The sequence below is a fragment of the Berghia stephanieae genome, chromosome 9 (assembly GCF_034508935.2).
Source record: "Berghia stephanieae isolate SIO BIC M18660-M18661 chromosome 9, UCSD_Bste_1.3, whole genome shotgun sequence".
Taxonomy (NCBI): domain Eukaryota; kingdom Metazoa; phylum Mollusca; class Gastropoda; order Nudibranchia; family Aeolidiidae; genus Berghia; species Berghia stephanieae.
This window is the reverse complement of record NC_088368.1, coordinates 1,404,500-1,416,618: the sequence shown is the minus strand read 5'-3', so window position 1 is coordinate 1,416,618 and position 12,119 is coordinate 1,404,500. Positions and strand designations below refer to the sequence as shown.

The 12,119-nt window shown below is 40.8% G+C and overlaps 1 protein-coding gene across 1 annotated transcript in view; it reads left to right on the top strand.

Annotated features, from left to right (window-relative positions):
• Positions 1 to 11,455, top strand: part of LOC144979451 (uncharacterized) — a 25,780-nt gene extending 14,325 nt beyond the window's left edge. Inside the window, exons 5-8 of the mRNA XM_078926106.1 lie at positions 86 to 202; positions 7,998 to 8,084; positions 9,813 to 9,997; positions 10,698 to 11,455. Of these exons, the coding sequence (XP_078782232.1) occupies positions 86 to 202; positions 7,998 to 8,084; positions 9,813 to 9,980 (372 nt within the window). The 3' untranslated portion in view covers positions 9,981 to 9,997; positions 10,698 to 11,455. The remainder of the gene's footprint in view (positions 1 to 85; positions 203 to 7,997; positions 8,085 to 9,812; positions 9,998 to 10,697) is intronic.
• The last annotated feature ends 664 nt before the right edge of the window (positions 11,456 to 12,119 follow it).

Here is a 12,119-nt window from a genome sequence, read left to right as displayed (position 1 = left end):
AGGTTTTTGTTGTTTTTGTTTTGGTTTATTTATATATTTATTGTTTCCTATTTTTATCGTTGTTGTTGTCGTTGTCATTCCATAGCTGAGTCTGATCGTTCTCATGCTGGGGTCTCGAATCTCCATTGACACCAAGGACATTGTCATCCTGGCTGTTGGAATTCCATTCAGCATCGTCTGGTTTATCATTGGATATCTAGGGGTAAGTAGTCACACTCATCGACTCTTCACACTTTCATTGGATGTTCAGGGGTCAGTAGTGACACTCTGATCATTTCTCCAGCACAGATACCATCATTGGATATCTAGGGGTAAGTAGTCACACTCATCGACTCCACACTGTCATTGGATGTTAAGGGGTCAGCAGTGACACTCTGATCATTTCTCCAACACAGATACCATCATTGGATATCTAGGGGTAAGTAGTCACAGGCATGGACTCCACACTGTCATTGGATGTTCAGGGGTCAGTAGTGACACTCTGATCATTTCTCCAACACAGATACCATCATTGGATATCTAGGGGTAAGTAGTCACACTCATCGACTCCACACTGTCATTGGATGTTCAGGGGTCAGTAGTGACACTCTGATCATTTCTCCAGCACAGATACCATCATTGGATATCTAGGGGTAAGTAGTCACACTCATGGACCCCACACTGTCATTGGATGTTCAGGGGTCAGTAGTGACACTCTGATCATTTCTCCAGCACAGATACCATCATTGGATATCTAGGGGTAAGTAGTCACACTCATGGACTCCACACTGTCATTGGATGTTCAGGGGTCAGTAGTGACACTCTGATCATTTCTCCCGCACAGATACCATCATTGGATATCTAGGGGTAAGTAGTCACACTCATGGACTCCACACTGTCATTGGATGTTCAGGGGTCAGTAGTGACACTCTGATCATTTCTCCAGCACAGATACCATCATTGGATATCTAGGGGTAAGTAGTCACACTCATGGACTCCACACTGTCATTGGATGTTCAGGGGTCAGTAGTGACACTCTGATCATTTCTCCAGCACAGATACCATCATTGGATATCTAGGGGTAAGTAGTGACACTCATCGACTCCACACTGTCATTGGATGTTCAGGGGTCAGTAGTGACACTCTGATCATTTCTCCAGCACAGATACCATCATTGGATATCTAGGGTAAGTAGTCACACTCATCGACTCCACACTGTCATTGGATGTTCAGGGGTCAGTAGTGACACTCTAATCATTTCTCCAACACAGATACCATCATTGGATATCTAGGGTAAGTAGTCACACTCATCGACTCCACACTGTCATTGGATGTTCAGGGGTCAGTAGTGACACTCTAATCATTTCTCCAACACAGATACCATCATTGGATATCAGGGGTAAGTAGTCACACTCATCGACTCTTCACACTGTCATTGGATGTTCAGGGGTCAGTAGTGACACTCTAATCATTTCTCCAACACAGATACCATCATTGGATATCTAGGAGTAAGTAGTCACACTCATGGACTCCACACTGTCATTGGATGTTCAGGGGTCAGTAGTGACACTCTAATCATTTCTCCAACACAGATACCATCATTGGATATCAGGGTAAGTAGTCACAGTCATCGACTCTTCACACTGTCATTGGATGTTCAGGGGTCAGTAGTGACACTCTAATCATTTCTCCAACACAGATACCATCATTGGATATCAGGGGTAAGTAGTCACACTCATCGACTCTTCACACTGTCATTGGATGTTCAGGGGTCAGTAGTGACACTCTGATCATTTCTCCAGCACAGATACCATCATTGGATATCAGGGGTAAGTAGTCACACTCATCGACTCTTCACACTGTCATTGGATGTTCAGGGGTCAGTAGTGACACTCTAATCATTTCTCCAACACAGATACCATCATTGGATATCTAGGGGTAAGTAGTCACACTCATCGACTCTTCACACTGTCATTGGATGTTCAGGGGTCAGTAGTGACACTCTGATCATTTCTCCAACACAGATACCATCATTGGATATCAGGGGTAAGTAGTCACAGTCATCGACTCTTCACACTGTCATTGGATGTTCAGGGGTCAGTAGTGACACTCTGATCATTTCTCCAACACAGATACCATCATTGGATATCTAGGGTAAGTAGTCACACTCATCGACTCCACACTGTCATTGGATGTTCAGGGGTCAGTAGTGACACTCTGATCATTTCTCCAACACAGATACCATCATTGGATATCTAGGGGTAAGTAGTCACAGTCATCGACTCTTCACACTGTCATTGGATGTTCAGGGGTCAGTAGTGACACTCTGATCATTTCTCCAACACAGATACCATCATTGGATATCTAGGGGTAAGTAGTCACACTCATGGACTCCACACTGTCATTGGATGTTCAGGGGTCAGTAGTGACACTCTGATCATTTCTCCAACACAGATACCATCATTGGATATCTAGGGGTAAGTAGTCACACTCATCGACTCCACACTGTCATTGGATGTTCAGGGGTCAGTAGTGACACTCTGATCATTTCTCCAACACAGATACCATCATTGGATATCTAGGGGTAAGTAGTCACACTCATCGACTCCACACTGTCATTGGATGTTCAGGGGTCAGTAGTGACACTCTGATCATTTCTCCAACACAGAAACCATCGTTGGATATCTAGGGGTAAGTAGTGACACTCATCGACTCCACACTGTCATTGGATGTTCAGGTGTCAGTAGTGACACTCTGATCATTTCTCCAGCACAGATACCATCATTGGATATCTAGGGGTAAGTAGTCACACTCATCGACTCCACACTGTCATTGGATGTTCAGGGTCAGTAGTGACACTCTGATCATTTCTCCAACACAGATACCATCATTGGATATCTAGGGGTAAGTAGTCACACTCATCGACTCCACACTGTCATTGGATGTTCAGGGGTCAGTAGTGACACTCTGATCATTTCTCCAGCACAGATACCATCATTGGATATCTTGGGGTAAGTAGTCACACTCATCGACTCCACACTGTCATTGGATGTTCAGGGGTCAGTAGTGACACTCTGATCATTTCTCCAACACAGATACCATCATTGGATATCTAGGGGTAAGTAGTCACAGTCATCGACTCCACACTGTCATTGGATGTTCAGGTGTCAGTAGTGACACTCTGATCATTTCTCCAACACAGAAACCATCATTGGATATCTAGGGGTAAGTAGTCACAGTCATCGACTCTTCACACTGTCATTGGATGTTCAGGGGTCAGTAGTGACACTCTGATCATTTCTCCAACACAGATACCATCATTGGATATCTAGGGGTAAGTAGTCACACCTATCAACTCTTCACACTGTCAGTGGATGTTCAGGGGTCAGTAGTGACACTCTGATCATTTCTCCAACACAGATACCATCATTGGATATCTAGGGGTAAGTAGTGACACTCATCAACTCTTCACACTGTCATTGGATGTTCAGGAGTCAGTAGTGACACTCTGATCATTTCTCCAACACAGAAACCATCATTGGATATCTAGGGGTAAGTAGTCACACTCATCGACTCCACACTGTCATTGGATGTTCAGGGGTCAGTAGTGACACTCTGATCATTTCTCCAACACAGAAACCATCATTGGATATCTAGGGGTAAGTAGTCACACTCATCGACTCCACACTGTCATTAGATGTTCAGGGGTCAGTAGTGACACTCTGATCATTTCTCCAGCACAGATACCATCATTGGATATCTAGGGGTAAGTGTCACACTCATCGACTCCACACTGTCATTGGATGTTAAGGGGTCAGTAGTGGAAAACGGTAGGGGCTGCCTGAAGCCGGTGATTGTAAAATACTAACGAAAGAGTGAAAATGGAGAGGCTTCGTATGGGAACAAAACAGACAATGGACGTTTCGGGTACAAACCCTTCTTCAGCACAACAGTTGCAGCCACCATTGAGTACAGACGATACAAGTTATTTTACATTATATTTTATTTGTTTTCCACATTTATTTGTGTACTGTTGTGCTGACGAAGGGTTTGTACCCGAAATGTCCATTGTCTGTTTTGTTCCCATACGAAGCCTCTCCATTTTCACTCTTTCGTTGGGGTCAGTAGTGACACTCTGATCATTTCTCCAGCACACTCTAACTCAAAGGGAATGAGAACATGACACACACAATTTTGTTCAGCAAAACAAGGTTTACAACACATCATTAAGTTCTCATGAGGCAGTGTGGCTCAGGGGTATGGTCTTTGCTTTGTACCCAACAGGTACTGAGTTCGATCACCGCCGCTGCACTTTGTGGCCTTGGGCATGTCACCTAGTCTTAGCTCAATTTGCGCGCTGCACTGCGACTGGCGCCTGGGTTATCCCCTTGAAATGACCCTTAAGACAAATTTCCCCTATGGGATGAATAAAGGTAATTTTATTTTTATATTTATTTTTAAAACCTTACTTAACAAAGGACATTCTTCCAATTTTGTGGTATAAAAAACAAAACAAAACGAAATGAGAAGAAATGTTTGTTGCATGGTAAGGCATGTGAGGATTTTGCCATCGTTTGTAACGAGAGGGTAAAGGTTACGCCCGACTTCTCACAAACAGACATTTGGACAAATTGGAGATAACCATTATTGATGGAGATCTGAAGTCAAAGTTTTCTGTAGATATAAAAAATTTGTTATTTGTGATTTTATCTCCTAATGCATGGGATAACATTTGTCTCCCTTTGTCTACATTTGTCTACCTTTGTCTCCCTTTGTCTCCCTTTGTCTACCTTTGTCGCCCTTTGTCCACCTTTGTCTACCTTTGTCTCCCTTTGTCGACATTTGTCCACCTTTGTCTACCTTTGTCTCCCTTTGTCTACCTTTGTCTACCTTTGTCTACCTTTGTCTCCCTTTGTCTACCTTTGTCTCCCTTTGTCTCCCTTTGTCGACATTTGTCCACCTTTGTCTACCTTTGTCTCCCTTTGTCTACATTTGTCTCCCTTTGTCTCCCTTTGTCTACCTTTGTCTCCCTTTGTCTCCCTTTGTCTACCTTGTCTACCTTTGTCTCCCTTTGTCTACCTTTGTCCTTTGTCCCCTTTGTCACCTTTGTCCACCTTTGTCTCCTTTGTCTCCTTTGTCTACTTTGTCACCTTTGCTCCTTTGTCTACCTTTGTCTCCCTTTGTCTACCTTTGTCACATTTGTCCACCTTGTCTACCTTTGTCCCCTTTGTCACCTTTGTCACTTTGTCCCCTTTGTCTACCTTTGTCCACCTTTGTCTACCTTGTCTCCCTTTGTCCACCTTTGTCACCTTTGTCACCTTTGTCTACCTTTGTCTCCCTTTGTCTACCTTTGTCACTTTGTCACCTTTGTCTACCTTTGTCCCCTTTGTCCACCTTTGTCTCCTTTGTCTACCTTTGTCCACCTTTGTCTACCTTTGTCTACTTTGTCTCCCTTTGTCACCTTTGTCTACTTTGTCACCTTTGTCTACCTTTGTCTCCTTTGTCTCCTTTGTTACATTTGTCTCCTTTGTCTACCTTTGTCTCTTTGTCCACCTTTGTCTACCTTTGTCTACCTTGTCCCCTTTGTCTCCTTTGTCTCTTTGTCTCCTTTGTCTCCCTTTGTCTACCTTTGTCTCCCTTTGTCTCCTTTGTCTACCTTTGTCTACATTTGTCTCCTTTGTCTACATTGTCTCCCTTTGTCTCCCTTTGTCTCCCTTTGTCTACCTTTGTCACCTTGCCCCCCTTTGTCTACCTTTGTCTCCCTTTGTCTACCTTTGTCTACATTTGTCCACCTTTGTCTACCTTTGTCCACCTTTGTCTCCCTTTGTCTCCTTTGCCATCCCTTTGTCTACCTTTGTCTCCCTTTGTCTACCTTTGTCGACATTTGTCCACCTTTGTCTACCTTTGTCCACCTTTGTCCACCTTTGTCTACCTTTGTCTCCCTTTGTCTACCTTTGTCCACCTTTGTCTACCTTTGTCTACCTTTGTCTCCCTTTGTCCCATTTGTCCACCTTTGTCTACCTTGTCTCCCTTTGTCTAACCTTTGTTCTACCTTTGCTCCTCACTTTGTCTACCTTGATGTTCCACCTTTGTCTACCTTTGTCTACATTTTGTCACCTTTGTCTACCTTTGTCTCCCTTTGTCTACCTTTGTCGCATTTGTCCACCTTTGTTCTTTACCTTTGTCCACCTTTGTCTCCCTTTGTCTACATTTGTCCACATTTGTCCACCTTGTCTACCTTTGTCTCCTTTGTCTTCACCTTTGTCTACCTTTGTCGACATTTGTCCACCTTTGTCTACCTTTGTCCACCTTTGTCCACCTTTGTCTACCTTTGTCTCCCTTTGTCTACCTTTGTCCACCTTTGTCTACCTTTGTCTCCCTTTGTCCACCTTTGTCTACCTTTGTCCACCTTTGTACTACTTTGTCTCTCCTTTTGTCTACCTTTGTCTCACCTTTGTCTACCTTGCTCCTTTGTCTCCCTTTGTCACCTTTGTCTACCTTTGTCTACCTTTGTCCACCTTTGTCTACCTTTGTCTACATTTGTCTCCCTTTGTCTACCTTTGTCTACATTTGTCTACCTTTGTCTACCTTTGTCTACATTTGTCTCCCTTTGTCTACATTTGTCTCCCTTTGTCTACCTTTGTCTACATTTGTCCACCTTTGTCTACCTTTGTCTACCTTTGTCTCCCTTTGTCTACCTTTGTCTCCCTTTGTCTACCTTTGTCTCCCTTTGTCTACCTTTGTCTCCCTTTGTCTCCCTTTGTCGACATTTGTCTACATTTGTCTACCTTTGTCTACATTTGTCTCCCTTTGTCTACCTTTGTCTCCCTTTGTCTACCTTTGTCTACCTTTGCCTCCCTTTGTCTACCTTTGTCTCCCTTTGTCTACCTTTGTCTACATTTGTCCACCTTTGTCTACCTTTTTCCACCTTTGTCTCCCTTTGTCTACCTTTGTCTACATTTGTCCACCTTTGTCTACCTTTGTCTACCTTTGTCTACCTTTGTCGACATTTGTCCACCTTTGTCTACCTTTGTCCACCTTTGTCCACCTTTGTCCACCTTTGTCTCCCTTTGTCTACCTTTGTCCACCTTTGTCTACCTTTGTCTACCTTTGTCTCCCTTTGTCCACCTTTGTCTACCTTTGTCCACCTTTGTCTACCTTTGTCTCCCTTTGTCTACCTTTGTCCACCTTTGTCTACCTTTGTCTACCTTTGTCTCCCTTTGTCCACCTTTGTCTACCTTTGTCGACATTTGTCCACCTTTGTCTACCTTTGTCTCCCTTTGTCGACATTTGTCCACCTTTGTCCCACCTTTGTCTCCTTTGTCCCCCTTTGTCTCCCTTTGTCTACCTTTGTCTCCCTTTGTCTACCTTTGTCTCCCTTTGTCTCCCTTTGTCGACATTTGTCCACCTTTGTCTACCATTGTCTCCCTTTGTCTCCCTTTGTCTCCCTTTGTCTACCTTTGTCTCCCTTTGTCTACCTTTGCCTCCCTTTGTCTACCTTTGTCCACCTTTGTCTACCTTTGTCTACATTTGTCTCCCTTTGTCTACCTTTGTCTCCCTTTGTCTACCTTTGTCTACCTTTGTCTACCTTTGTCCACCTTTGTCTACCTTTGTCTACCTTTGTCTCCCTTTGTCTACCTTTGTCGACATTTGTCCACCTTTGTCTACCTTTGTCCACCTTTGTCTCCCTTTGTCTACCTTTGCCTCCCTTTGTCTACCATTGCCTCCCTTTGTCTACCTTTGTCTACCTTTGTGCAGATCGGAAAGAGTAATTGACACAGGGCCAGGCAAAGCAGGGAGAAAAGCACATGGAAAAAAAAATCAGCTTGCTCCCTAATTTGTCACGTCAGAATTCCAAAGCAAAGTTTTAATGTTAGAAAAGGATGTGACAGAAAATGTATCTCTCTCTCTTTTTGAGGATCCATTGAGTCACAGTTAGAAAGTGAAATAGAAAATCAAATGAAAATCGGTATGAAATATTTGTTCAGCTGGACCATTCATTCTTCTCTCCATTTCAGTTTACAAGAGAGTCCAAATGCACAGCCGTTATGTTTTTTGTGTTGTGTACACCCGGAATGGCCTATATGGCTTACAAAATGTGGCATGTAAGTTGACTTTTTGTAAATGATCTTAATCAATTCATTAATTAGTACCAGTTCGTGGGCTGACGATTATCTGGTTCTATCTCCTCGTTTCTTCAAATTGAGAAATTTCACCCACTCTTCTGCACAAAACTTTTGAGCTATTTCCCCGATTTGAACAAAAAAGATGAAGTCCTTTATAACCCGTTTGTAATAAAACTTTAGCTTTTTTATATAGCGCAATATCCACTCAATGTGCTCAAAGCGCTTTACAAAGGGTCCTTGACTAACAGCAACATGTAACATTTAGAAAGAGACATGATGCCTGTTAGGCGATATTACAAATTTTTTAAATACAGAAACAACGCTGTTGATGGCCAGGTAAAAAATGATTAGAGCATTTATATAGCGCAATATCCACTAAACGTGCTCAAAGCGCTTTACAAGGGGTCCCTGGCCAACAGCAACACTTAACATGCAGGTGGGACATGACGCCTGTTAGACAATATTACAATTTTTTCGGACAGAGACAACGCTGTTTACAGTCAGGTACTCATTTTACACCCAAGTACAGTGAGAGAAAGTGAGTAAAGAGCCTTTTCCAAGGGCTCAACTATGTGCAGCAAGAGGCTCGAACCCAGGACCTTCCGATCCAAAAGCGGGTGCCATACCACAAGACCACCGAGCCGCACATGTAATATCTCAAAATCTTCCAAAGTGGAGATAGAATTAGTTAATCCTGATCCACGAGCTGTTACTATATTATAACAAAGTGAGTGACTTTTGGATGACCTCAGGTTAGACTCACTGATTCGTCGTCGAAGGTTTTGAATTTTACGTCTGGTTCAGACCCCTGTTTGAATTTGTCCTCTTAGAATATTTAACCAAGCACTTAAGTCAAAAAACACTTTGGGGTGAAGAAAAGGAATTTTATTTTATTATATTTTTTATTTTGTCATCAATTATATTTTTAAATATTCCATTAAAGTCAAAGTCCCTTCTTTCTGGTCCTGACTTGAATTAAAATGATCACAAGTGCTGCCATTTTTATCAGTGTTGATGGTTGTCGTTGGATTGACGGAAATCCTCGATTTTGGAGGATTTTCCTCCTTTTGAAAAGAATGGCATTTCCTCCAATCAAATGTCCTGGCAGTGAAGAGAGTTGATGTGTGGTGGAACAAATAGGTGACGTTTCCCACTCTCCATAAGTTAGCTAGAGTGTCAATGATAGTTTATCATCTCAATGGCTCTAATAGTGAGGGGTTAGTGCTGTAATAATGAGGCTTAAAGACAATCATTAATAATCAAAATGGAATATAACAAATTCGAAAAAGAAGAAAATGCCAAACACGGAACATTTCGGGCTCAAAATCCTTTTTCAGTCAACAACAACAACAACAAAAAAAAGAAATAAATACATAACTGATAACCTACAAAATATTTCAGCGTCTATCTGGAATTTAGTCATGTATTCATGTCTTTATTGTTTTTTTGTTGGTGGCTGAAGAAGGGTTTTGAGCCGGGATCATTCCGTGTTTGGTATTTAGTTGTTTTTTTAAGCTGTTATATTCATTTTTATTTATGACTTTTTACAGTCACAGCTTCTAGCAGCCTGGGGTCACAAAGACATTCACTTATAATTTTCCTCCTTTTTTTCCATCTTTGTCACCATCACCACTGATTCATCACTGAATCCTCCAAACCAGCAACTAACCCAATTTTAATCCTCAATTCTTGATTCTGTATTCCCAGTTATCCCAGTACATCGATGCCCATCCCGGCCTGGCGGCGGCCACGATAGCCTGTGTTGTCATTGGCTTGGTTGTGAGAGTGTTGGTGTTGATACTGGGTGGTTTAGTCTGTCAGTCGTTTGGGGAGGGACTCCATGGCGACTCTGCCCCCATTGTGGAAAATGCTTAACAACAGCTGCATAAGTGGTAATTTTATGACTTAGAAATTTAAGCTTGGGCTTTTATATAGCGCAATATCCACTAAATGTGCGCAAAGCGTTTTACAAGGGGTCCCTGAACAAAAGTAACATGTAGAACGAAATAATATCGCCTAACAGGAATCATTTCTCGTCACAAATGTTAAGTGTTGCTATTGACTAGGGACTTGTTGTAAAGCACTTGGAGCACGTTTAGTGGATATTGCCCGATATAAATGATCTAGTTTAACCTATAACCAGTGACAATTTGTGTCAGTGAATGACATAACCAGTGGGAAGGTGAAAATTTTGGATTTGCATTTTTTAACATTTTCTGAAAGAATATGCTCTCCAGAGCATTTTAATCTTTATTTGAAGTAAATTGGGTGATTTTTCATGAAGTTATGGTCAGATGTATGGGAAAGGTATCCAGCAACTTTTCTCAAATTTCATACTTTTTCAACTTGACTAACTGTAAAAAATATTTAGAAGTGAAATTAAGCTTTGATATTTACCGAAGATGTACAAAAAGGGTTGATTTAATCATTTATGACAAGAACTCATTTTTGATCAAAATTGACCTTCTAACTAAACTTGGCAATATCTCAGTTCAAACCTATTCACCATACGACTGATTATTTCATTCACTATAACATTTTTATTAATTGAGTTATTTCTATTATTTATTTACTTCTTTTTTATACTTTCAGATGCCCAAATTTGTTGACATGACAACGTTCATTCCCATTCTTGTACCGTTATTCCCTCGAAATGCCTTAACCGTCAACGGAAAAGTCCATTCATGTGAATTGTTTTATCATTGTTTGTTGTCATGACAACTCCACAAGGAGTTCCAGTTTTATTGTATCGGCAATTTGTGTACTCTTCTCTCGTCCTTTTATTAAGTCTGGGTTTTTAAAGGTGGAAATTTGAAGACAGAGAATATAAAAAAGTTAGATTTCGTTAAAACTTATTTGTTTCGTTTATAGATTAGTCCTTCAGAGTCTTTAGACTCAAGGAGACGTTGAGTTTTTCCTGGTTTCTATAACGTGAAATGGACAAAAGTACTTTCTTGCTACCTTTTTGATAGGAACCTAGTCGTTTTGGATAGGACGCTAGCAGAGTACTTTTTCACCAGATCTAAAAGACTCAGCAACCCAATCACTGTTGGATGGTGGACAAGAGGCAGTGGGGGGGGGGGGGGGGGGGGGGGTGGGGCAGAGGAAAAAACAGCTTGATTTACCCAGGATACCTGTTGCATGTGAAGCAAGTCGTGTTCTACCCACTGAGCTATGGGAAGCCCAATTGTTTGTTTGGGGGAATTTATATTGTTTCTTAACTTGCCACAAACTACAATCACCACTTAGTTTAATAGGTGGGTCATAATAATAATAATAATAATAATAATAATAATAATAATAATAATAATAATAATAATAATAATAATAATAATAATAATAACAATAATGTACTTTATCCATCCAAAAGGAAATTTTTGTACAGACGTATAAAATGCCGACAATGATACATACATAAACATAATATACATAAATATAATGTGGTACAGTAAAATTTGGTAATAGGTATATATAGTGTAATAACATTGTAGGCTGTAAGAATAATTACATAGTGTAAATTAAGGGACATACAGATTATAAAAGTGTAAAGATATAAATATCTAGAAAAGGTATATTGATGTCAACATATAAGAAAAAAAGATCAGTAAATAAGAGACTTTGACTGTATTTGTGACAGATACTTCTCTCTTTACTTGTATGGTGAGCATTCTATCAACTGATCTATTCTGCTATCTTCAGACGTATCGCCCCTTATATGGTAGTCATCAAAAGTCATGTTGCATTTTTGCTTTCTTTCGTCCTCTTTCCATCCACAATAAATTCACAAATGGCCAAATCCAACTAAGAGAGAAATGGTAGAAGATTGTTAAAATCACAGATTTATTGACAAATACCAACTAAGAGAGAAATGGTAGAAGATTGTTAAAATCACAGATTTATTGACAAATACCAACTAAGAGAGAAATGGTAGAAGATTGTTAAAATCACAGATTTATTGACAAATACCAACTAAGAGAGAAATGGTAGAAGATTGTTAAAATCACAGATTTATTG